Raw genomic sequence first — 27020 nt, 5'->3', positions numbered from 1 at the left:
ATCCTCTCTCACCTACCCTGTTTATATTGGCAGCTACAGTTATGTCTATATCCCTAAATGCTCTTATGGAGAAGAAAGACTTTAAAAGGTTTGGAATGCCAAGAGGTAGTCTCAAAGTGAATCATTTAGCATTTGCAGATGATATGATTATAATGTGCAAGGCAGAAGTGAGAATAATGCAGATGATTACAGATACTTTGAAGAGATATGAAGATACTTCTGGGCAGAAAATAAACAAGGAAAATAGTACTATTTATATGCATCATTTTTGTAGCAGGAGGAGAAACAGTGATATCTAAGGTAGCAACAGGAATCCTAAGAAAGAAATTCCCTTTCACTTACTTGGGATGCCCTATGTTCTATAAAAGAAAGCAGAAAGCATATTATCAGCAGATTTTACAAAGGATTGATTCAAAAATTCATGCATAGAAAGGAAGATTACTATCCTATAGAGGAAGAGCTATTCTAATAAAACATGTGCTCCAAAGTACTCTCATTCATTGCCTGTCAGTTATGAGTCCTCCCATGAATGTACTGAATCAAGCTCAAAAAATGATGGAACAATTTTTTTGGAGAAGTTGTAATGGAGGGAGAGGAGGACATTGGACGAAGTGAAGTAATTTATGCTTGCCAGAAAAGGAAGGGGGACTAGGATTCAGACTAATGAAAGATGTATCAATGACCCTCTTTTGCAAACTATGGTGGAATTTTCAAATAAAGCCATCACTATGAAGTGAGTACATAAGGAATAAGTATTGTCGAAAGGAGCATGCAAATGAAGTGGTGCGGAGAATAGAAAATGGAGGATCACAAGTGTGGAAGAAAATGCTACAAGCTAGAGATCTTATCGAACATCAAATCTTTTGGCTACTAAGAAAGGGATCAGCATCAGTGTAACATGATAACTGGACGGGAATGAGGAACTTGTACACCATTACAGGAGAAGACTATAAATGAGAAGACAATTACAAAAGAGTTGATGAATTAGTAAAGAAGGAAAAATGGAACATGGAAGTGTTGAATGATATACTGCCACAAGAGCTAGTAGAGTATACCGGTCATAATATTCAACCTACTGGATAAATAATTGAGTCAGATAAGCCAGTATGGATGATGGACAATAAAAGAACCTTTTCTGTGAAATCGTCTTGGTAGTATATGAGGCATAAAGAATGAGAAAATAAAATTTACAAGTGGATCTGCACAAAAGGCATCCCTTTTAAAGTGGCATTTATAACGTGGAGATTATGGAAATTCAAACTACTTGTAGATGATAGAGTGAGAAGATGGAGACTGGAAGGTCCATCTAGGTGCTGGTGTTGTGAAAGACCTACTCAAGAGACATTGCTCATGTGTTCCTGAGATCTTTTTTAGCTAACAGAATTTGGTACTATTTTTGTTCTTTTGCAGGTTTTAACATTGAAGGACTGCACTCAAGAAAAGTGATAATGCTATGGTGGGAGACAGATGTTAAAAAGGGAATGAGACCATACTACAGAGCTATCTCTAACTTTACAATATGAGAACTTTGGAGAAGGAGGAATAGAATGAAGCATGAGGGAAAGAAAATATCAATTCAGAGAGTTATTCATAATATTACCAGGAACATTTTCATGATGATACAAATGAGAAAGCCTAATATGAAATGTCCTAGTAATTGGCCAGTTATGATTAAAGAATTGGAGGTTACAGTCCCAAAATGAAGGTAACAAGAGTATTGTGGGATTTTCCACCAGTAGGCTAGCTAAAATACAATATAGATGGGGCTTCGAGGGAAAATTCAGGAATAAGCTCCATGCCTTTTGTTTGAGGAATGAAAGAGGGGATTTACTGTATGCAGAAGGAACTACTATTGAAAACACCACTAACATTGTAGCAGAGACGAATGTGATTCTAGAAGCATGTAAACATAGCATGTTGGAACAACACAATAATATAATCATTCAAACAGATTTTATGCTATTGTACAAGATTCTAGAAGGAAAAAGGTCATGTCCCTGTAGGGGTGGGCATAAAATACCGAAAACCGAATTACCGAACTGAACCGACTATTTCAGTATTTCGGTATTCGATATTCGGTACTTCAGTTCGGTATTCGATACCGAAATTTAACATTTCGGTATTTCGGTTTCGATTTCGGTATTTATTAATTATCCCGTTCAGTATTCGGTATTTACCGAATACCGAAATTAAATGAGTAAATTAGTCCGCTGCAACCCATTATATTCTGTTGGGCTAAAGAAGTGTAGAAAAGGGCAAAGGCCCATTGTCAAGAAATGTTTATTCCAGCCCAAATGAAATGCTTAAGTAACCCTAACTCCTTAAGTTCACTCTTAGTCTCTTATAGTGTTATTCACAATGAATTCACAAATACAGAGGCAGCTCAAGCAGGTAGCGACGTAGCATCTTCACTCTTCACTCTTCAGTGCTTCACTCCTTGGTCTCCTTCACAGCTTTCAGCCTTTCAGTGCTTCACTCCTTCACAGAGGTAGCGTCTTCAGTGCTTCAAGCCTTCACTCTTTGGTCTCCTTCATAGCTTTCAGCCTTTCAGTGCTTCACTCCTTCATAGCTTTAGTGCTTTACTCCTTCACAACTCTATTTCTCTAGTCGGCGCTCGCCCTTCACTCCTTTAGTCTTCACAACTCTATTTCTGATTTCTCTGCTCGCCCTTCACAGTAAAGGTGTTGTATGATTAATGTTAATTTTTGCATAGGATTTTCATTGTATAAGAATATTAAGTGTTCAATTTTAAAAAAATAAACGAGGGGTGTAGCTGCTGCAGCTTATGTTTTTTGTTGTTGTTGTTGTGTGTTGCAGGTGTCAATTGGTGCTGCTGCAGGTGGCTGTTGTTTGCTGCTGTTGTTTGTTGATGTTGTGTGTTGCAAGTGTAGTGTAGCAGCTACTGCAGGTGGGTGAGAGTTAAGAGTGTTGATAAGAAAATGTAGGATTTATAGAATAAACCACATCTTAATATATTTATGTACATTATTTTGTTAGAGTCTTGGTCAAGTACTGAAGAAAGACTTCTGCTTTTTCAATCCTGCAAAAAAAATAATAATAATATCAATACTTCAAGATTGGCTCATATGCCATCTTTCCTATTATTATAAAATAGATGCTGTAGAAACACAACAGTTTCCTAGTTTTTATGTTTTGCACCCTTCATAGGTGTACATTGCAATCCAAGTCTTGAGAATAATTATTGGACTTAGGGACTTTGTATTCTAAATTGTAAATTCTAATCAAGATTCATTGTATTTGTTTTAGTCTTCATTGTTAAACAGGTAAATGAAATATTCTTAGACTTGAGTTTTTCAGAATATTTCCTACATTTTTCTCATGCTTTTAATTTTTAAATGAAATCTTCACATCTTGCTAATGTGAATATGATTTACTAACATATTCCGTGTGGACTTCGACTTTAATATGGGATTACCGAATACCGTACCGAATCGAATTTTGATTTACCGATTACCGAATTACCGAACCGAATTTTAATTATTCGGTATTTGGTATATACTTTGAATTACCGAGTACCGAATTATCGAACTCAAATTTTAAAAATACCGAACCGAATACCGAATGCCCAGCCCTATGTCCCTGGATAATCACAGAGATGGTGACAGAAATCAAAACATCCTTACAGGGCAAACAACATACATTCCAACACATTTTTAAGGAAGGAAATCAACTAGCAGACTATTTGACAAATATTGCAATCGATAAAGGAAGGTGCAACTATCAAGATTTCAGTAGTTTGAAAGTAGCAGGAAGAAAGATCATTAACAGTGATAAACTAAAATGTCCTATTTGAAAATAACTCCAGCAAATGGATAGAGAGATTCAAAGTGTTAGGTATTTTGTTTTTGATTGTTTGTTTATTTCTTTCCTAGTTGATTGACCATGTAGGGAATGAATTTTGCCCCGAAGTGATGTAAAGTGGTGTTTTATACTCATTATTTCATTAATAAAATATCAAAATTTAACCCCAAAAAAATTAATCAACGGCTTCAAATTTTTGCAGGTCGTTTGAGCTATAGGGACGGAAAAAAACGTTGCCTCGTTCCAGGATTATAAACATAGTAAACCCTCTGATTTGATAAATCCTCAGTAATAAGAATGAAACCGTTATAGGATGCAATAATATGCACTCCCCTGCCAAGAAAATTGACTGACTCATCTAAACTACCATCAATCACTTCTGATGATTTCCTCGACGAGAAGAAAAAATGAATTTGTTCATGACCGTCGTCTTTACCTTGACAAAAGAAACTTATCATGTAGGGGTGAGGACGCCATCTTTGAGAACGACAACTATTAACCAAAGATGGATCAGCAATATACTTCCGCCAATGCTTACACACAGATTCAAACCTTGCCAGGGATTTTGAAGGCAAACGATGTAATATTTCGATTATGATGTCCTCAGACAACTCAAGTACCTTTTAGAAGACGATTGTTTCATACTGATACTCATGTTATCTCACACCCCTAAAAATAACTTGTAGCATCCCTATTTATAAAAATACGAAACCTATTCCAAATCAGATCAGGAAAACCTATTCCTATACAATTTATGACTATAAATTCTATTTAGACATGAATTAAAATATCAAATCCTAACCGATTTTAATTTCTTACAACTTCGAATTGTATTTTCCAAAAATAGAGAATAAGCACAAAGGTCGGATTTATATACACAATGATCATTCCCAAATTCCCTAATAATCAACGGGCGGATCCAAGATTTTCACCTGAACCCTTAGCTCCGCCTCTGCTTAGGAGCCTCGAATCAATTCTGAAATTCCCTAATAATTGGAATTTTATCTAATACTCCATAAATCTGATTTTCAATTGAAATTCCTAGTAATTGGAAGAAAGAAATCAGGGTTGTCACCCGGCAGTAATACACGCCACAGGGGAAAATGACTCAAAAGGAAAAAACTGAGGTTTCTTCTGCTTCTCCCAAGGGAAGTCAATTGATATCCCTTCACCGGAAAATTATAATGTGTAAATTGGTCAATTTTTTATGCATATATTACAATTTCCATATGTTGATCACCTTAACTTCTCTGTGTTTTTCCTCACTGAAGATCATGTCTTCGTCTTTGAATCTCGGGATGCTTCAGCTTCGTGATGTAACTTAAGTCACGGTTAATTAAGAACTGTAATGATATACGTTTCACACGTCACATAATTTTTCATGATAATTTCGTTCGAGATAGTTACAAAGCACATAGCGTAGGATTTTTGTCTTTGATCATGCCAATAGGACAATAATTTGAACACTTTTTTCACAAATTGCTTTATAACAGAGACTAAAATGTGACACCTCTTACCAGTAATATTTCATTCATTCAATCAAGGAAACGAATACATCTGAAAGTATTTGCAAAAGTAGAGATATTGCACTAAATCTTGTAGAAAATTACTGTTCTTCCAATTAATAAGTCTTGAGAAGACGCGTCCATTGATGCCATTCATATGAATAGAATTAGTATAACTGTGCTGTCGAGTTGTGCACTCCAATTTCATACAAAAATTCTGGAATATTCTTTTCTGAGTCATATGAAATAACCTTATCGCCTGCAAGTAAGTAAAACATGTGCCTATTAAAAGAATAAATGTCTACTTTTAACATACTGATACTAGAGTTTGCAGATCGAAAAGCCCTTGGAAAAATTATGTAATCTCTGCTTCCTTACGCAATGCATAATATGTTAGTAAACTGTATTGAAAACAAATGATAAAATAACAACAATAAATTTTGAAATAAAAGACAGAATCAGAACAGAAAACTAAAAAAAAGAACAGTGTGTCCTTAAGGAAATTATTCCCTCAATGTACCTAAGGTTTTGGAATCTTTCCTCCCAGGATAGAACGATTTACTCACCAGAATATCGGCAGCTTTTAAGAAAAAGTACCTGTTGGAAAAAGATTTGCCCGTTGACAAAAGGTTTCCAACTTTTCGAGCAAGGTTGTAACCTTTCAGAAAATTCCGTTGGAAAAACGGAGGGAAATATTTTAAATTAATCCGAGAAAGAAAGAAACGGATCAGATCACGAGTCAGAATTTTCAATTAATTAATTAATTAATTAAATAATATTAATTAATTAAAAAATTAAAAAAAATTTGATCCAAAAAAATTATCAATCAATCAAATCAATTGACCAAATCCAAATCCAAATCCGTAGAATAATTCGTGTAATGAGAAAAATGGCTGACATCAATACTACGATTATAGATGTAAAATGTAAACAAAATGAAAGAAGACAAACATAGAAATTATCCTGTAATTAACGCAAGTGTTTTAAGTTCAATAAAGACGCTTTGAGAAAGAAAAATCCAGTACTATATTGATCTTTCTGATTGATGTAGAACAATGTATCTTTGTGAAGATGGCAGATGAAAAGTAAAAAGAATAGTTGTCACAGTGCCTAAATTTCCATGTTAAAACTACAGCTGTTTCCAGAGAAGAGCTACAAAATTCCCCGGGCAGTATATCCAGCTAAAACATTAACTATACACAAAGTTGTAATGTGATTCAAAATGGAACTGTGAAGGGCAATGCATACAAATCAGCATCAGGAAGGTATTGTGCCCGTGGCTGCCACAATGAAGAGCAGCTTCCACAAGTTGTGTCATTGCTGCCTACATTTTCCTCCTCCACTCGCGCTTGCTTAGGTTTTCTTTGGAACAGCCATGATTGATCATCCTCTAAGTCAAGATTATCACTTTGCAGACTTGGTGGAAACCAGTTCTCAATCAAATTCTTGTACTGAAATTCTATGCTGTTCTCGCGCACTTTGGAACATGATGGAGTTGCATTGTCTACAGCTACACAGTCAACCCACCCAGAATTGGACGTACTTGGCTCTGACACTGATACAGGAGCTGGACAACTTTGGTTGTATGTAGTTTTCAACAAAGGTTGGGCTCTTTCGGCAGATGTCCTGACAGTGACTTCCGCACCTTGTTGAGCAGGTTTTGGCAGGTGCTTCTCTTTGGAAGCTGATATCTCACCTTGCACCCCCTTTTTAGACAATTTAATTCTGATAATGCTACCTGATGTCGAGCAAACAGACTTAAGATTAGCAACAGAGACCATATGACGTACAGACGAAAATAAGTATGATATAATAAAGGAAAGATGACTACCATGCGCCTGAATGCCAGCATGTGAAGGTGAGGCAGGCCTCTTCCTTTTATTGCTATTTTGGGTGCTGTCAGATGAGCAGCTGGAATTCTGTGAACACACAGCAGGTCCATGTTCCTCAGTGAGATTGCTCCTCTCCAACTGCTCAGCTTCATCTTCTAGACATTTAAACAAGTACTTTCCTTTGGACTCGTGAGTGGCCTTGTCAAATCCAAGATTACTGTTCTCCTTTTTTGCTTTCTTCTCTTCTCTTCTCTTTTCTTTCTTTTCCCTCTTCCTGTCCTTCTTTTCTGCTTTAGCTACCTCCCTCTCCTTTTGGAGCTTTAGAGCACCAGGATAACAAGTTCAGAACAGAGGGAGACAGAAAGACTAATACAGCATGACCAGAAGGATAATGAACAATTAAGATCCCCACATATGTTCTGAGGATCATTCACTGAACTTTTATCAGATCAAAGAGGCATGGGTGTAGCACCAAACATGTGTTGGGTTCACAACATATACTTGTATCAATATGACAGAGTGAGGTAATGCAGAATCTCAGTCACCTAGTTCTATTTATCATCATAACAAACTGTTGCCCCTGGTCTTACATGAGTGTAGCACCAAACATGTGTTGGGTTCACAACATATACTTGTATCAATATGACAGAATGAGGTAATGCGGAATCTCAGTCACCTAGTTCTATTTATCATCATAACAACCTGGCCCCTGGTCTTACATGGAGTTACATACAAATAGTAACCAAGTACATTCATGCAAGAATCCAACAAAGAGATATGGGAGTGATGCAAACCTCCAATAAAAGAATGTTCTTACAGATGGAAAAAAAGAATATCCATATTTTCACCATCCACCATATAAACATCACACTTAACATTGTGGACTAAACCAAAACAAGATTATACTTATCTTCTGAAAGGTTTCATTGAAGATGCAAGAACAAACATTTAAAAATGAACATTTAAAGGCAGACTTCGTCTAATAGTCAATTTCTATTAAGTAGTTGAGACAGAGTAACTACAACTACAGGGAATCCTATAAACATGAGTAATTTCACAAACAAGAATCTCACTTGAACTTTTTAAGATGGAAACAAGCAAAACAAAAGACAAAACAGGAAGGAGGCATGGCATGGACCTATGTTTAACAGAGGACATTCAAAAGGCTACAATAAGCTGCAACGAGTAGTTTCAAATACAGAGTTTTTCGTAAGGCTTTTGAAATATGCATATTGGAAAGTTTATTTTGGTTGTGAGTTTTCGAAATATAGTATTACTTTTTAAAACAGTTCGCAGCTGACAAAGATGCAAACACATACCAGGATTACAAGTCACAAAATCTACCACACACTCAAAAGGTTTAGTATACTTCCACTTCTCATTTCAATTTCTTGCTCAGACAATACATTAAAGCCTAAGAGGTTGCCTTATACTTTCCACTTCTCATTTCAATTACTTCCTCATACAACACATTGAAGCCTAAAAGTTGCCTAAACTCGGTAGGATGGTATCAAATTGTTCGGATTACCTATAACCAATCTCGTAACATTCATCAAATTCTTTAATTCCATAAGGTGAGCATAAAAAGTACAAAACTAATCATCATTTCTAACCAGGTACAATTGGTACAATTAGAAAATCCACGACTCATACTACAATCCATTCCCTATTTAAGCTACATACGTAAATCCACTCTGATACATTATTTACTAACCCTAAATCCATGTTCATAACATATGCACAACCCACGAAAGCCACAAATTTTCCTAACAGATTTACATGGTGGATTATATCAATCAACACGATGAAAAAACTTCAGCCGAGGGACAACAAACAAGAGCGTAAACACATAAATTCAAGTGCTCTTTGTTTCAACAAACCTTAATCGATTCGATCAAGGCTTCATTGCTGGCTCTATTCAGCGAATAGCCAGGTGGTGGGTATGGGAAGCACCGAGACATCCTCAATACACAGAAGAACCCCCTTTTCGATTTCGATTTCGATTTCAATTTCAGATCTGATACTTCCCTCCCTCAAATACAAAAACAAATCGCAAAAACAGAAAAATATAGTTCAGATCTTAGATCGATTTGGCGCGATACAACAAAAACTTTTGATTGAATCGCAAAATCAAAAAATTCTGGAAACCCTAAAAATTAGATAGGGTTGCGGCGTCTCTCACGAAATATTGAAAGAGGCGTAGATGAATATGAGGCCACTAGGCACTTCATAAGGGGGTATTTATAGGCAAATGGGTGGCCAACTTTCAACGCGTTATTATGTTTACCTTATTGCCCTTTGGTTTTCCTTATAATTATGGTAATATCCCTTTCCTTACCAATGACGGGTAGCATCGCCGAAGGCCCATCTCCTTTTGACTTGGTTAGTGATTTGAATTTATATTTGCAATTTTGATATTAACATAATAAAAAGTTCAATGAATTTTGTAAAACATCGAATTAAATACATAAATCGATATATCAAATTTTGCATAAGCAATACTATATTTGGTAACTATTTAGAAGGTAAATTATTCATGTATAAAATTAATACGATGTTTGATTTTTAATTTAGAAATCCGCATAACTAATATGTGTATAAGTTATAAGTGAATCTATATATTATTTCATGCAAGCTAAAAGGTGGAATAACTAATATTTGAAAAAAAAAATTATATTGAAAGCATTAACGTTAAAAATAATAAACCTACCATATGTGAATCTTAATTAATGGAGTTCTAATGCGACAGAAACCAAAAAAATAAATAGAGAAAACTTCCTTCCCTCCTTTTCTTTTCATTTCCCCCTTTTTTTTTTTTTTTTCATACACCAGTTTCCAGATTCCCGAGACTAGTACATGAAATCAAGACCCCTCACTGCCACCATGTTCCAGCAAGTTGGGCCGAGATTTTTCCCGAACCGACGGCTATGGGGCCCAATTTAACCGCTGACGTGGCAAACTTTGAAACCCTCACTAAACCCAAAATTGAGTTGTTTACAAATAGCCACAAAGGCCCATAGAATAAAAGTTGCATTTTCCAGAGATTTTCGGAATTTCGGAAGAGGAAAGCGGATCGCCAGAATGAGGAGAGTCAGTAGAATCGCCGCCTTATGCCGAGCCGTGGACGGTGCCGTCGCCGTGGAGGTGCCGCAGCACAGGATGTCTACGGCGGCTCAGTTTAGCACGAGCAGCAACAAATCATCTGCCAGGTCTAACTGGTTATTCAACAATCTTCTCACTGATCTATCTGCCAGAACCGCTGCTCATGCTGTTGCCGGAACAATGCTTTTCTCGGTGGCGGCTACCACGTTGACCGAGGAAGTCCACGCTAAAGAAGCAGTGCCGCCGGAATTACGCCCTAACGATCTTGTCCTTTATCAGTATGAAGCTTGTCCTTTCTGTAACAAGGTTAAAGGTATTCACTTTTTTTTGTTGTTGCTATTTCTTTCGTTTTTTTGGTTCATTTTGTACTTACTTATTTGTGCTGATGTGCGTGATTTAAAAATGCATTAGCTCTTCAGTATAACAGTAGCTAGTTATTTTCGTCCTGGTAGGCTATAGATTTATTAGCGCGTAGCTGCAGGGATGTGGTATTAACGGAGAAAACTTGCAAGATGCAAAAGAGAGCAACTTGGGAAATTTCTTTGGGACCTCGTAGGATTTGTATTTTAATTACTCTGCAAAACAAAAACAAAAAAACAAGAGTTCACTTCCTTTTTTTTTAACTTATAGTTTTGGCTAAAACAGAATCTAGTTTTGGGATAAGAACTAATTTTTTTTTTCAAATGGAGAATTGGATTAAGAATATCCTCTCATACTGGATCCCATATCCCACATAGCTTGTTGAATTCATTTGTGATGTGTTAATAGTTGCAGATGGTTCATTGACAATATGATTAAAGAAATAGACTTTGAACCTAACTGAACCCCAAAAACTAGCTCATGAGTGGAGACCATATTAGGAGACCAAATGATCCATCCCCACCGATGTGGGATACTCAAGACCCCCGCACACCTACGCCTAGGACTAGACATTTGGAGCGTGTACAATATAAGATGGGGGATTCAATATTGGAAACAATAAATTGGATAGGCCTGACTTTGATACCATGATAAAGAAATGGACCTTCGACCTAACTCAAACCCAAAAACTAGCTCAAGATGTGAGAATTGTTCAACACCATATAAATAGACCAAGTGATCCTATCCCCACCTATGTGTGATACTTGACACAATAAGATCGTAATTCTATGGTTACAAGATTCCTAAAGTCTCCCTAAACAATATATCTAGCCTCTCTAGTTCCCACTAACAAGGTACTCTCTTTCTACGGTATGCTTCATCTCAGTAAACTATTTATTGTATGCTTATATTCTTGGTTGGAATTTATAGTTGATTAACTACTTTTGATTTCTTGATACAAAATGTTTTGTGAAGGTGTATTGACATTTTTTGACAATTATATCTCTGAATAGTTGTAGTGCGTGCTTGTTAACATTTATGATTCCATCTCTGCTATCCCTTCTTTTTTCCCCTCCCCCTCTTAATTATTATTAGCTGGTACACACCATAGTCCTTTACTGTGGAACTTTTTCTTTTCAGCATTCCTTGACTACTATGACTTACCATACAAGATCATTGAGGTCAACCCCATCAGCAAAAAAGAACTCAAGTGGTCTGATTATAAGAAAGTGCCTGTTTTGGTGGTTGATGGTGAACAGATGGTGAATTCATCAGGTACTTGCTATATATTTTCAGATTTCCTGGAATTGCTTCAATTTTTTGAGTAAATTTACTGTTGATCGCATTGTCACGGTATGATAGCTGTAAGTGTATTGATGATAAGTATGTTATACATTAGTTTTTTACACAATTAATTGCAAGATGCATCTCGACTGTTAGTAAAATTAATTGAAATCCTATTCATTTGGAGTGTCAATAAGATAACTATATCTGCGTTATAGATGCATAGAATGGATTACAGAACATCACTTCTTAATATTTTTCTTTTGCACTTTTTTGTGGATTATAGATATTATTGATAAATTATACGAGAAGGTTCGTTCTGCTGATTCCACCTTTGATGCCGATGAAGAGAGCAAATGGCGCAAGTATGCACTTCTTTTTCTATTTATGATTGTTTTATGACTTTGCCGTGGCGTTTTCCTCTCGAGATAAGTGATACTTGTGAATTAAGTAATCAAGTCAGTAAGTGACGTAGGAAATTAGCTATCTTCAGATGAAGCTTTTGCTTTTGTTACGTACTTTTGGTCTTATCTAATGATCCTGATTCTTGCAAATGCAGGTGGGTGGATGATCACTTGGTGCATATGTTATCACCAAACATATACCGAAATACCTCAGAAGCTCTTGAATCATTTGATTACATCACTAGTCATGGTAAGGTTTGATTACGGTGACATCTTGCCAATATTATGGGAAGATAATTTTATATGGCTCTTTTCTTCTTTCATACTAGTGACTTTGAATCAAAATGTCGAGCTTTCCTTGATTCTATCTTTTGTAGAAAAGTTTTGATGCATGTGAGCCTTGAATTAGTCCAGAAAAAATCTTGTTTCTTTTCAGTGTGTTAATCATCATATAAGCATTCAGTTAATTAAGTTGGGGCAAACAAGTATAGTTGATGTAGGTAATACTTTGCTGCTTCTTAGCAAGTCTTGAAGTTGTCCTGTCTGAAAGTATCTTTTCTTCTGTTACAACTTGAACAGTGTGATTACATTGTGCATTTTAAACTTGGTCTGAAGAATTCAAGATGAAAACATGTGAAATAGAATGTGAAACAGTGTGTTCTAGTTGTGGCTGTTCTGTTTAGTTGAGTTTGTCTTCTTCATTGTTTTCTTTCTTGTCCTCCCTGTGTTTTTCTTATCTATTTTTTAAGTTAGGCTTTATAAAGTATTAGAACCTAAATTGTAGTGGATACGAGAAAGCGTGGAACTTATTCTCAGTCCGTATACAGATAGTTTTAGAGAGTTCTTTACTTGATTGCCTAGGGAGGTTCAGTTCTCATATATATATTTTCAGCGTCTACATACTAACAGCTAACATATGATAGAGTGTTTGTTGGCTTCCTTTTGATCTCTATTCAACATAGCCTGATTGCAAGTCTTATTCTGTTTTGTGTACCTTTATATGAGCTAAAGCCTAGGTGTCTTTTAGAGCAATGTTTTCCTTAGTTTACCTGTAGCTCAAGTCTAATCTTATTTAAGGACAGGTAATTTCAGCTTTACGGAGAGAATAACTGCCAAATATGCTGGAGCTGTAGCCATGTATTTTGTTTCGAAGAAATTGAAGAAGAAATATAATATTACAGATGAGCGTGCAGCCCTGTATGAAGCTGCAGAAACATGGGTTGATGCTCTCAAGGGCCGAGATTTTCTTGGTCTGTTCTAACTTCTATGTCAAAATCGATTTGATTGATAATTTTTGCATCAAGTCTCTGTCATATGTGCTACTCTTGACTCATTTTCAATCTTAACAGGTGGCTCTAATCCAAACTTAGCTGATCTTGCTGTATATGGCGTTTTGAGACCCATTCGCTACCTGAAATCTGGTAGAGACATGGTGGAGCACACACGTATTGGTGATTGGTATTCTCGGATGGAAAGTGCAGTAGGTGTGTCTGCTAGAATTCAAGCTTAAGTGACATCTATCGGTCAATGGGAAAATCACGTTCAGGAACAGTTTTTGAAACGAGTTGATTACAGTTCTGAGAAAGAATATTGCCTCCAAGCTTGTGCCAATTTAATAGATACAGGAGGAAAAAGAATATTACTTTCAAGCTTGTGCCAATTTAATAGATAAAGGAGGAAGTGCACTTTAACAAAGTTTTGGTAGTTAGATACAAAATAAATTTGGATGTGGGCTTGTTTCCATTCTACATTGACTTATTCTTTTGGATGGAAGTTTTATTTGAGGTGTGCTGAGACAATACTTGCAGTTTACACTATTTTGTCACCAATGGTGTAAATTCATCACTTTCATGTGCTAATTTTACTACTGATTTGTCCTTCCACAAGACGTGGTTCTTTTTCCCTAAGGATCTTATTAATATCTATATTTTGGTTGCTTTGATTTGATATTCGCCCCTTCTTCTTCTTTACTTTTTCTCTCATATGCTGAAGTGGAACTATAATTAAGAATATTATGATAGTTTTGTTTTCTCAAAATAATTGAGATGTGCTGATAAGACACTCTCTTCTTCTATGATTTAAGATTAAGAGTTAGTTGAACCTGTGTTGGTAGAAAGTTATATGTACTTGATGGAAAAACCTAGTGCATGCAAGTTGATTGAATCCATGGTGCAGCTTCTCCTTACACTTTCAGGTGATAATTCTGCCCAGCTCTTGCTACTGAATTCCATTTCTTATCACAGAAGCTTAAAGGAAATGGAATTCAGTAGCAAGAGCTAGGCAACACAGGTACAACTAACTCACAGTTGTCTGAAATTTGCACCGAGGCAAAATAACTTTAGATTCGATTGTCAAAAGTTTATGACGTGATAGTCTGAAGTTGGGACTATACAAGCAAACTTCAGACAGGAATATTTGAAGTTTGCATTGTCACAGAGACAACTTCAGTCATAATTGTTAGAAGTATCCATTTTCAGGGGAGAACTTCAGTCACAATTGTCTAAAGAAAGATTTCAGTTCTGATCATCTCTCGCGCGGCGACTAAATTTTCTTTTAGATTACCCAAAATATGTAAGCTTAGACGCAATCTGCGGGTATGACTTAAATGGTGCCCCAAACTCTTTCCCCAATATATTTGTGAAAAGGCCCAAAAGAAACAGTCTGGCCCAAGAAAATACCCGGCAAGCACAACTGCTTCTCTGTCTTCAATCATTTTTTTTTTCCACAGAAAGACGACGCAGAGATCACCGATCAGGAAAAAAAACAAAACTCAAAGCTCTCTAAATTTCCCGACTCAAAAAATGCAACAAGGCGATTACACGACCTCCAATCCCTACTTCAACTACCCTAACGCCGGCCATATCTCGCCGGCTCCGATCCCAAACCCTGCCCCGTCACCACCGTCATACGCTTCTGCTCCGCCGTTCGCCGCCACTTACACTCCGTCTTCAGATTACTCATCTTATCCCTCTTCGTACCCGAATCATTATTCCCAAAATCCCGATTTACTCTCTACAGCTCCAGCACCTTCGTTACAGTCCTACAATCCTCCACCACCGGCGCCGGTTCCGGTGTTGCAACAGCCTCAGCACTCCTCTCCGTTTCCTTCATTTGAATCCCATGGACCTTACCAAAACCCAGTTCATTCTCAGCCTCAGCAATCTTATTATCCTCCTTACGATCAACCCCAGGCTGCTCCTAGTTACAATCCGAGCCCCACTCCGAATTCTTCGTATCCTTCAGTTTATCCAACTTCGAATTATGATAATACTGGAAAGTTTGATCAAAATGGACCGTATTTTGATGAACCTGTGGATAAATATGGAAATTATGGTTCGCGGAGAGGTGAATTTGGGCAAGATACTTATGGGAAACGAGCTGAAAGTGGATATGGTAATGACGGTTATGGTGATGGAGTGTTTGCTTATCAGGGTAGTAAAGTAGAGCCTTATGGGGCACGAGGGACTGGTTCAAAGTCTTCGACTTGGTCGTCCAGTTTTGACGATTTTGGGAGGCCAATTGGGTATAATTCTCCAAAGGATCGCTCATCAGCTCCAACTGCGAAGATCGTCAAGGCAATTCCCAAGGTTGATACGCAGCAGGATGTGAAAAGTGGTGTGCAGAAGTTTAGGGTGAAGTTATTAGCTGAAAGTAGTGGACAGAGTACCCAGGATGTTCTTTGCCAGGTGGGTCTCTTAGTACTGACTTTGGATGTCATTGATGATTGTCATTACTTCTGTAAAAGTTTTTGGTTGGTTACGTTCATGAAGCATCTAAATATAGGACTGGAAAACTTAATAGTCGTTGCAGTTGATAAATTTCAGCTCATATAGACAAACAACTTCCATAGCTTATGAGCGAAAGTCAGTCCCCTTTACAAATATCTTGAACTCTTACTCCATATCACTCACTTGTTTCAATCAATATTTAGATGTTCTTGAGGACCTTTATGACCAAGAACCTTGTAATTGTAGTCCAAATGTCATTTCTCACCACTTTTATAACCAACCAAAATGATCCTGAACATGGTTTGCTTATATAAAACATATTCTACAGAAAATATTCACCGGAAAACATTCTTCCCCATACAAAAGGCATATGCATTTTCCAGTTTCATGCCTTACCTAATGATCCTCTGTTTATTTTGATGATTTCTGTCCAATTTCAGTTCATGATTTGGTATTATGGTACTCAGCATCTTGCTAAGAAATTGCCAAATTAGCATGTGCTCTGTTATATCTGAGATTGTAGCACCGTTACATTGGATCATACCATGATCTAACATTTTTGGCTCCCAATTCTTGATTCTCGATGTTGTCATCTTCACTGAAAATCCTGCCATGATCTGAAAGTGGTACAGACTTCTCCACAGGCTGCAGTGTCCACTTAGCCTAATGAGGTTTTTATATGCTGTATGTATTTTTGAGCCACTAAGATAAACAGTATTAAATATATATCCTTTGGGTAAAATCTTCTAGTTATGTTTTGTGCTTCAACAAGATGGATGCTTCCCTTTTTGGTATGTGCCTGTGTTGGGCTGTTAATGGGCTTCATGTCTTGGCGTATTATGTATCTCTATCTCTTAATTTGCCAACCATATAGCAGCATTTTAACTTTGAGTCCTGCTTGTGGTGCATTACAGATTGGCTTGGATGGAATCCGCATGTTGGACCCAAGCACTAGCCGGATGTTAAGAATTTATCCTCTTGACACAGTAACTCGATGTGATGTAAGTATTTGTTCTTTCTCTCCATGTCCAACCATGTATGATGATAACACAGTTTTATTATTTTTACCTTCCTGATAACACAGTTTTATTATTTTTACCTTCCTTATATGAGTATGAAAGAGTTTACTCTTTTTATGAATTAATAAATGGGCTGAAACTTGAAGGTTGACATTGTTGGCTTTGCAATATTGTCTTCTGGTAATGCTAGGATGAGGAGAAGTTTTTTTATATGGTGGAGAAAGAGACAAGTTTGGAGTTGAGGGCATAAATTGCTACGTGCTCAACGTGCAGTTAGAATCTTGTTTTAGAAATATTTATGGGGTTTTCAGCTTCGACTGTCTTTTAGCAGGACGGATAATTACGACAGTTGCATGATAGTTTTGTATATACCAACAAGGGTCATATATTTGAGCTCAATAACAGGATTTTAATTCAAGATTATGGCAGTACATTGAGAACCTGAACAATATACGCCCTCAACTTCATTATTGCACATTAGATTTTGCCCTTTTCTTTTTCCCCCAAGTTCTGGATTTTTTCCACCTCTTTGAACTTCTGCTGAGCATCAATGAACTGGTCCTATTTGTCTTGTTTAGGTAACGGATTCATCTACCTTTGCCTTCTGGTCAAAAAGTGTCGTGGATATAGAGCCAAGGCGTATCAGACTGCAGTCAAACAGTTACACAACCAGTTCCCTATTAGATACAGTCACAGCTGCAACTGTACAGGTCAAATTTGTCTTTCCATTTTTATGTATTTGGGATCTGAATTTGTTTTATCTTTAACAATTTTGTACCTGATGTTTATAACAACTACCCCTCAGTCCCAAGCAAGTTGGGATCAATTGCATGAATTCTCACTGCCCATGTAGCCATTTAAGCTCATCTTAGTCCGGCGTTATATTACATAAAAATAAAAAGTTCTAGAAGTTCTCTGCTGATGAATAAATCTCTAACATGACTAATAGACTCCTAGGAAATATTGGACCTAAAGTAAACATAGTAATATGGCTATAATTTAATAAACTTACTGGGGTTGCATGTATTTAACATTTCTTCCATTATGTCTCATTTCTTGCTATGTCTGCATGGACTCCAAGATATTGTAAGTCATTAGAGAGAATTTCCTTCAGTATGATTTTAAATCTACCCTATTGCCTTTCAACATTTTCATTCACCATGGTTTCACACCTACAGACCAGTGCTTTTGGTGGTCTATGTAGGACATGACCAAGCCATCTCAAGAGACTTTCCCATTTAATAAGTTTGCCACTTGCACCTTTTTGTCAAATGTGATCATTTTTTATCTTGTTTAATCTTGTGTGACTGCACATCCATCTTGACATCCACATCTCTGTGGCACTCATCTATCCGGGGATATCATATTTTCTTTTGAAGAAGGTAATAGTTGTATTTTGGAGGTCCAACATTCAATACGATATACCATTGCTGGTCTTATAATTTGTTTTGTAGAATTTGTCCACTTAGGTAGGTATCCTTCTAGCATATAAATCTCCAGTCGCACTTCTTTAATTTGTTTTCATGTATTAATTTTATGTGTAACATGACATCTTCATCTTTCATACCATTCTCCCGGAGCCTAGATATTTTGCTTGAAACCATCTCTTACGTCCTAGAAACTTCTCTGAGTTAAAAACCTAGAGTTGCTTCAAAAGGTTCTCGTCAGTGTTTTGTGAACACGAGATTGATTTTTTCCCCTTTTCATAGGCCGAATGTTTTCCATTGATGTCACACCAAGGTAGCGTTACTATATAAGCTCCATCATGTCTATAGGCATTTGTTAGGGTTTCCCAAAGATCAAGCCATCCATTTAATGTAAAGTGGTTTCTCTTTTCCACACCAAAAATACAAATATACAACCTAGACTCTTGACTCTAGACAATGTTTTCTCTACTCATTCAAAAGTTATAATGTTCCTTTCTCATATTAACTAAAAAAGCTAAAAGGTACTGTGTCTTTTGATGCCGCTTCCTTTCCTGCTTCCAAATTGCTTGTCTACCTGCTTGAGCGGTTTGTCACTGTTCTGTGCAGGAGCTGCTTTATGTGAATGTGAGTGCGCGCACACACATGAACACATATATATACTGCCTGAAGATAAAAGAAATTTTAACATCAAGCAATGTATACGTTCAAGGGAGGAACTAGTAACAAGCAAGGGAATTCAACTAGATCCCTTTCATTGAAAAATTATACTGTGCAAATAGGGAAAAAGATTATTATCTTTTTTGTTATATATAAACTGTTGAATTCCTTTGACATAAGGAATAGTCTACTGTAGTGGTAGAGGGGTTCAAAATTCGCTGTAGGTCAGACATTTAGACCCCAAATAAGGCATGCTAGTAATTTTTTGAAATCCCCTTGTGTAAATTTCTGGTTCTGCTGAAATATGTATTAGCACAGAGAGAGAGAGCAACACAATATATGTGAACTTCTTGAAATTGACTTTTCTTTTCCTTCAAGCAGTTCAAGGAGATGGGTGGAAGAATCAGGTCATCTGAATCTCCAAAAGTGGCTGAACAGCCTACTGAGAAGAAGAAAGGTCTTGCTGATTGGATTAATATAGTGAAGACTGTCAATGAGGAGAAAGATCACTGGGTAACATGTTTTATTTTATTTGTTTTGACACGCCTCATTTTTACATAATATAATGATTAGCTATGACTATAATTTCTCGTTCAACAAAATTAAAAAAAAAAGAGTGATTCTTTCTTGCCAAATTTTTCTCATCTAATTTTGTTTCTATTTTCTCCTCATCTACTTACTTTCTCACTTAGACACTCTTGGCTGATCTTTGAGTCTCTTCTCTTGGTTATTCTGATTGAGCTGTATTTCGCCTCCAATTTCTTCAATCTTGCCATGCAGACTTGATTTCATCTTATTCTTTCAATTTTTTAAGCTTTCTTATTCGCTTTCCTTAGTTTCCAATCACAAGTTTATCAAATCTAAAACATCTTCAATTTGAATCCAGTATAGATGCACATTGAAGTGTATAGTGATTGGTACTCATGTCTGGTCCACTTCAAATTTTCCTGAAGTTTGTTTTTGGTAATTGTAATGTTCTTCTGTAATTCATATATTTCTAAAAGAAAATCTGTTAAATGATGTTCATAAGTTGCCAAAAGAAAAGGTTTTAGTCCTCGGTTTATTGCTTGCCGTAAATATTGGAGAGAAACAAAAGGATTGCGCTGTTCAGTTCATAATAATTTTTTATGCTAATTTCTTGACTGTAGTTGCTTATCTTGCTCCTGTATTTTTATAACCAGCTGAATCGAGGTTTCATGAGTCATGTGCTGGCATGCATATGCCTCTTAGAGAAATAATCTACCTAAATGTTAATGAGGTGCTGGAAAGTTTGTCATGTTTTGGTAGTACTGTTAATTTTCATTAACTCAGTACCATTTTGTCAGGTTCCTGATGAAGCAGTTTCCAAGTGCACAGCTTGTGGATCAGCCTTTAATGCTTTTGTGCGCAAGGTACGTCTTTTCCTTACAAATATTAATTCTTCTTTCTTGCACTATGCTCCATTCAAAGTGGGATGGGAGGGGACTTGTTGATTTACTTTCCCTGATGAGAGTTACATGTTATTGCTTGTTTGCTACAAAGATAAGAGAAGTAAAAGACATACTCTATCCGTTCCAATTTGTTTGGTTGGTTTTGACTTGACGCGGTGTTTAAAAAAGTAAAGAAGACTTTTGAATCTTGTGGTCTTAAACTAAAGACCAAAATACCCTTTAATCTTATGGTCTTAAACATGCCATGTGGACAAAAAGGGAAAGAGACATTATTTTTTAAACGGATTATTTCCTGCTTTCGACAACTTCACGAAGGTTGAAATTGCAGATGTGGAGGAGTGGCCCTTACCCCTCTTCCTTTGGTTTGTGATAAAACTGTATAATAGCACCTTCCCTTTTGCTACTCTTCCTCTTTTGACCATGATTAAAAATAAGTTATCCTGATATTTGGTTGCTTAATCTCTCTCCCCAACTATCTGTCTGAAAAGGAAAAAAAGAACATCTTCCAATCACCCTTCGAAGAATAGGAAGAAAGAAAAAAAAATGGAAAGAGAACTTGTTTCTACTTGGTGTTTAGTAATAGAAATTGACTTGTCCAAAAAATTGTTTATACATTTCTCGTTGTGCTTTGCTTTATGTTTTGCATTATTTTTGAAAGTTTAGGGAGCTTAAAAAAGACAAGGGGAATGACATTTAGATTTTGTTTTCAGCATCACTGTCGGAACTGTGGAGATATTTTCTGTGACAAATGCACTCAGGGAAGAACTGCACTGACAGTTGATGAGAATGCACCAGTTGTTAGAGTTTGTGACCGATGTACGGTATGAATTAACTACCTACCACCTGCACCTTCTATGACTGCTTTTTATTCATTTCCAATTCTGTTTTTGACATTTTGTTCTGGCCCCCTTTTCTAAATAAGTTAATCTCTTTTGGGGTTAAAAAAGAAATTTCATAAAACTTAGTTCCTACTTCCTTTTTGCTATTTTTTTTAATAGTAATGACTTTTTCTTATGTGGTAACTCATGGTTATAGGTGCACTAAAAGTTGCTACTTCGCCAAATATATCATGATTTCATTTCATTAACTACATCTCATGGCTTTTCTCCAGGCTGAGGTTTCTCGTCGGCTAAGCAGCGCGAAGGAAACTGTCAATAGATCAACTGGATTGCAAAGTCATGAAGACCTTGCCAAGAAGCTTCAGGTGGTTTATTATTTGAATTTTCCTCACTTCATGCTTTAATAAGCCCCCACATATTCAACTCATTTTTGCACATATATGAGTGCTCTTTGTAATTTAGAAACCAAAAAGCAAAAAAAGAAAGAAAAACCAAAAACTAACTTTTCATCAGCTTTGTTTTGCATAAAGAGGTTTGATACTCCTCCGTCTCAATTGATTCGTCTTACTTTCCTTCTTAGTTCGTTTAAAAACAAATGTCTTTTTTCTTTTCTGGGAACTCTTTAATTCTAACTTTCCACATGACATGTTTACTAAGTTGTTCGGACTCGGGGCGGGTCTCCAAGACGGATGTGAATCTGCGAGTCGGATTCAGCAAAATCTAAATTTTAAGATTCGGGGATACGAATCCGAGTATGGATATGGGTGCGGGAATTCGGCTAAAAACATTCAATATTATAAAAATATAGTTATAAAGATATTCTAAATATGAGAGATATGTTGTGATAAACTTATATGTATAATGTAATAATTAAAACTATTTAAAAGTAATACGAAAAGATTACTATCAACAACAACAAGAACAACATATCCAGTGAAATCCCACAAGTGGGGTCTGGGGAGAGTAGGATGTATGCAGACCTTACCACTACCTCATGGAGATAGAGAGGCTGGAAGGTTACGATCAAAGAATATGCAATTTAATAAAAGGGTTAAGTATGTTCAACTAGTAAATTTGTACGCGCTTTGGGCCATTTAAAAATATAAACTAATTATCAAAAATTGACATGCTACTAATTAATTTAAAAATTAAAATTAATTTAATAAGAAAGAAATAGTTATAATTAGCACAACTTAGATATTGAGTAAATGTAATTATTTATTATCAGTTTTACAATTCAAGAAATAAAAGCCCATATACAGTATACAAGGTACAATTCATAATTAAACTCCCTAGTCATTTCGTCTCCCAATATATCTCAGCGCTTCCGCTCCTCTCTGTTCTTTTCCAAGACATCTTCTTTCGGCGAAGTCCCTATGAAAAAGTGGGATCGAGAGATCTCGTGGCTTACAAGTTCGTGGCTGATCTGAAGACGTCGCCCGCGAAGTCCCTGTTGGTGACTGCAACTTCTATTAGCTATTCTTTATCATGTTCGTAGGAGAAAATGTCGTCGACTTTCAGCGGCGATGAAACTGCTCTCTTCTTCCCCAAATTTGTTCTTTTTTTTTTGAAATTGGTAACGTTGTATTCCTCAGCATTAAGGATATGCTGGAGACCTTCAAAAAGAGGCAAATAGAGAGTAGGAGGAAGCTACTTACAGAGATCCTAACAAATCTACTAGTTCTAGTTCATCTATTTCTATCTTTTTACACCAACAATAAAAAGATACAATACAATTCCATTTAACTTTATGAATGGAATTGGACCTAACGTCAAAGCTTCTGCTATTTCTCTCTTGCCATACATTCTATATGCAGTGTGGGATGATTTTCCACCATCTCTTCTGGCTCTTGCTCCCTCCTCTCAAATTTGTTCTTGATTCTAGTCAAAGTATTCGGACGGAATTGACCGAATCAGACACGCACCCCGCACCCGCACCAGTGTCGTGTCGAGACGGGTCGGCTGCAAAAACGAAGAGTCCGTGCAACATAGCGTTTAAAACCACAAGATTAAAGGGTATTTTGATACATTCGATGTATCTTTAGCTTAAGACTACAAGATTCACAAGTTTTCTTTACTTTATTAAATTTCGTGCCAAGTCAAAACCAGACAAACAAATTCAAACGGAGTTAGTATTAATTACTCTGGCGACCTTTCAGATTTTTATTCATAAGCCTTAAAAACAAATTAAGGTTTTCATCAACAGAAAGCGAATAAAAATAAAATATCACATCTAATTCAAAAATCCATCTGTATGATTGGCACTATGCCCTGGTAATGCTTTTTCGTGTAGTATATAGTTATACTGTTCTTGTTTAGATTCTTGCATCTGCTGGTTCATGGTGAATGATATTCATCATTTTGATGGAAAGTGGGCACCCTTTAAACTTGAGTATAGTATTCATTTACACAATGCTTGAATTGTTGTTTTTTTTTTGAGTCAAACAATGCTGTAATTGTTCTTATCACATTGAAATAAGTTGATGTATAAATCTGCTTGTTATTCTCAGGAGGAGATGGAGAGAAACCGAAGAGAATCATCTGGTTAGTGTTATCTGCTGAAATACGTATGCTTAGTATTCGATAATGAGCTAATTCTTGACGTAGTTTGTCTGCTAGCTCATGAAGTTTTTCCGGTTTCAGGCTCTAGACATGATCGTTCGGGGAGGATGAAAGAGGTTGCTTGCCCTACTTGTACAGTACATTTGCAGGTTAATGATCTTAGCCTCAGCTATTTGAAATCTTGAAGAGCTTAAGACCACTGTTCACATTTTATATAAACTGCTTGTTCTACAATGCGCGAATTGCAGGTTCAAGTTCCAAGCTCAGGTTCCGAGACTATAGAATGTGGGGTTTGCCAGAATCCGTTCCTCGTTAGTTCGCACTGATTTTGATGTTTTTCGTCAATGGAAGGAAGGACTGCAAACTCTTTTCTGGTTTTGTGTGTTGTCATACATTATTTTGTGCATCTGTTAATATTTGAACCTTTTGTGACGCCTTTGGTTGTTCACTTGATCCCTTTGTTTGCTTGAAAGGCAATTTGCTCATTTTATTTGTATTAGCAGGAAGAAATCGAACACTTGCTTTTTTCTTTTCATGGAGTAAATTTAAGTGAAATTTGATTGCTTCAACTCTTCCCCTCTTTTCTTTCCCTTTTATTTTGAGGTTCCAGTGGAATTGTAAGATGTATAAAACAAAAATCTATTAATAAACAAGAAAGATGATACTTATTTCGAAATTACACAGAGCATTTTTCTTTATCCTTACCAGAGAAATATTCATAGGTACAAACCACTGGTAGTATCAGGTCCTTTAGCTATAGTTCTTGTAAAATTTTAACTTCTGGTTTTGATGACTCATTGAGTCCTCTTTGGTCGGGGAGAACAAGCCATTCAACAAGATGATTTTGAAATTGTAGAGGCTTGGTTTGATCAAAGTGCTAAGTATTGGAAACTGGTTATAGTGCTTAATCATGAATCCGTTTTCTTTTTATGAGGGTTATAATGGGTGGATTCTAAAGATATAAAAAGTTTCTCTTCAATTCATATATAGAACTTTCATTGAATATGTTACTTGGACGGTAGAAATATGTTTATCTAGCAAAAACAATTTGAAGATTTTAATTATTTCATACAAAAGGTGAAATAACTAATTCTATAAAATAATCTATAAAATATTCTTATTTATCATGTCCCGCGTCCCCAAAGTTCTTTACCCTTTGTTCCAAAGGACTAATAATTGGTGAGGGAATTGAAGAAAAATGAGTTGTGTACTTGGCATTATTGCATTGTCAAATCACATCTTAAACTTGAATGTTAAACCTGTTTGGCTAGCCCAATCAATGAAGATGGTTCAACAAATAGCTAATTCGATTAAGACATCTTTTCTTAAGAACATTTAAATTGACTATAAATATCTTAAATTAAAAAGAGAAAATAAATTACACACACATTAATTAAAGTGGTCCATACATGACAGACAAAACATATATTACTTAATTGAAAGAAGTAGCAAGTAATAATTTTCATACAACAGTTCTTTTGATATTAATATTAATACTTTAGCATATTTCATGTAAATGCCACACGCCCACACCAACTTACTCCAGATACCATTATTACTTTATGAATCAAATGGTAGGATGTCATAATTTGGAAGCATTTCTATCTTACTACTAAAAGTTTTTCTTAAGAGAAGAATTTAGTGTGTGGGATATAAATAAAATATGGTGATTGGTAATATATAATGTGTTGATAACAACCGTTCCAATCAATTCACAGATTGCTACTTTTCAGTTTTTTTCCGGTCTATTTTACTTGTCAGTTTTTTTTTTATGCGTCTTTTATGAAACATTAAATTATTCATATCTCAATTTAATATTAACCTCTTCACTTCATTTTCTCAATAACAACTTCTTTGAATCAACTATATTTAATAAGCACGATAATTAAAATGAACCGGACTAAGTACTATCTTCATATTAATTCTCACAACAATTCTAGGTCTCTCTATAAGTACTTTTTTTCTTTCTCTTTCTTGCTCGAGTTAGCAACCACATATTCGAGAATTCGTGGAGTTGTTCAGACGGTAATTTTAAATCTATTTATATATTAAATTTTATGATTAAATAGATATTTAAAAATAAATTTTTATAATTTATGATCAGCTAGCTAAGTAACAAAAGGAAACTTTTTCTTGTTAGAAGACTTTCCACCTGTCTAATCAAGAATGTGACCTACAGGCTGGAAAATAAAAAATTGGTTGAGGGTCCAACAATAAGCCATTAAAAAGGACATTAATTTATCTCTTGCAGTGTTTAATAATATCCTATACCAAAAGCTAAAATCTTATCAGCATTAATCAACAATCACCATTAGCTTACTCTGAATCTCCACAATGTATAAAAGAATAATTTAAGCTATAAATATGGTCAATTTAATTATTTTTTATATTATTGGATTATCTTTATCTGTTATAACAGCTAACGCAATATATTTTTAAGTGTATAAATCCAATATTTTAAAGAAGTTTATATGCATATATCACTTGAGTGATCTCACAGTATAAAAGTAAATTTGCATTCATAATGTATATAACAAAAGGCGAATTTAGCTTTTTGAGTACCGTTAATCTAAACTCAACTTTTTGAAACAAAGTAAATATTGAGATATACATTAGATATGAATCCATATTTTTAATAATAAAATATAGTGATCAATACAATATTAAGAATCTTATAAATAATACATGTTAAGTTTTTAATTCACCTCGGCATAACTGGTATATACTCCTTCTGTTTCATTTTACTCAGTTTTTATATTAAAAATAGATGTTTTATTTTAATTGTTCATTTTTGAAAATCAAGAGAATTTTTTCCCCGTACTACATATCATTAGTATTAAATAACTATTTAAATAACAGTAGTTAAATTTAGAATTCCAAAGCATCATTAATAAGGTTAGTTTAGTAAAATAAATTTATAATTAAAACATATTTTAAATGGATGTCAGGGGTCAAGTAATTTAAAACAAAGGGAGTAGTATACTTTGTTAGCCTCTATAAATAAGGAAACATTTCAAAGCTTTTTCAAATATCAAAAAATTCTCTTTTG

The 27020-nt window shown here is 35.6% G+C and overlaps 3 protein-coding genes across 3 annotated transcripts; 2 read left to right on the top strand and 1 right to left on the bottom strand.

The window, feature by feature from the left end:
- Nucleotides 1-6329: 6329 nt before the first annotated feature.
- On the bottom strand, nt 6330-9362 carry LOC129902310 (uncharacterized). The gene is made up of 3 exons (XM_055977498.1): nt 9040-9362; nt 7159-7477; nt 6330-7065 (listed from the first exon to the last, which is right to left on the bottom strand). The coding sequence occupies exons 1-3, from the start codon at nt 9118-9120 to the stop codon at nt 6545-6547; spliced, it is 921 nt and encodes a 306-aa protein (XP_055833473.1). The 5' UTR covers nt 9121-9362; the 3' UTR covers nt 6330-6544.
- A 610-nt stretch (nt 9363-9972) lies between these two features.
- LOC129903046 (uncharacterized) lies at nt 9973-14195 on the top strand. Its single transcript, XM_055978524.1, has 6 exons — nt 9973-10574; nt 11762-11896; nt 12192-12270; nt 12465-12559; nt 13392-13559; nt 13659-14195. Exons 1-6 carry the CDS (start codon nt 10241-10243, stop codon nt 13817-13819), a joined length of 972 nt encoding a protein of 323 aa, XP_055834499.1. The 5' UTR covers nt 9973-10240; the 3' UTR covers nt 13820-14195.
- Nucleotides 14196-14867: 672 nt separating this feature from the next.
- Nucleotides 14868-24540, top strand: LOC129902357 (protein FREE1). Its single transcript, XM_055977578.1, has 10 exons — nt 14868-15995; nt 16952-17038; nt 17635-17766; nt 19522-19653; nt 20466-20531; nt 21281-21391; nt 21682-21774; nt 23920-23953; nt 24053-24120; nt 24220-24540. Exons 1-10 carry the CDS (start codon nt 15111-15113, stop codon nt 24295-24297), a joined length of 1686 nt encoding a protein of 561 aa, XP_055833553.1. The 5' UTR covers nt 14868-15110; the 3' UTR covers nt 24298-24540.
- The last annotated feature ends 2480 nt before the right edge of the window (nt 24541-27020 follow it).

Source organism: Solanum dulcamara, chromosome 9, assembly GCF_947179165.1.
Source record: "Solanum dulcamara chromosome 9, daSolDulc1.2, whole genome shotgun sequence".
NCBI classification, from domain to species: Eukaryota; Viridiplantae; Streptophyta; class Magnoliopsida; order Solanales; family Solanaceae; genus Solanum; species Solanum dulcamara.
The sequence above is the reverse complement of the archived record's forward strand: the minus strand, read 5'-3'. Positions and strand labels throughout refer to the sequence as shown.

Excerpts from the sequence above, each read along its gene's own strand:
- LOC129902357 (XM_055977578.1), top strand. The coding sequence starts at position 15,111 with ATGCAACAAGGCGATTACACGACCTCCAATCCCTACTTCAACTACCCT. Across the intron at positions 21,392-21,681 it reads GAGTTTGTGACCGATGTACG|GCTGAGGTTTCTCGTCGGCT; the intron begins GTATGAATTAAC and ends GCTTTTCTCCAG. Across the intron at positions 23,954-24,052 it reads AAACCGAAGAGAATCATCTG|GCTCTAGACATGATCGTTCG; the intron begins GTTAGTGTTATC and ends TTCCGGTTTCAG.
- LOC129902310 (XM_055977498.1), bottom strand. The coding sequence starts at position 9,120 with ATGTCTCGGTGCTTCCCATACCCACCACCTGGCTATTCGCTGAATAGA. Across the intron at positions 7,478-9,039 it reads CCTTGATCGAATCGATTAAG|CTCCAAAAGGAGAGGGAGGT; the intron begins GTTTGTTGAAAC and ends GGTGCTCTAAAG. Across the intron at positions 7,066-7,158 it reads TGCTGGCATTCAGGCGCATG|GTAGCATTATCAGAATTAAA; the intron begins GTAGTCATCTTT and ends GCTCGACATCAG.
- LOC129903046 (XM_055978524.1), top strand. The coding sequence starts at position 10,241 with ATGAGGAGAGTCAGTAGAATCGCCGCCTTATGCCGAGCCGTGGACGGT. Across the intron at positions 11,897-12,191 it reads ACAGATGGTGAATTCATCAG|ATATTATTGATAAATTATAC; the intron begins GTACTTGCTATA and ends TGTGGATTATAG. Across the intron at positions 12,560-13,391 it reads TGATTACATCACTAGTCATG|GTAATTTCAGCTTTACGGAG; the intron begins GTAAGGTTTGAT and ends ATTTAAGGACAG.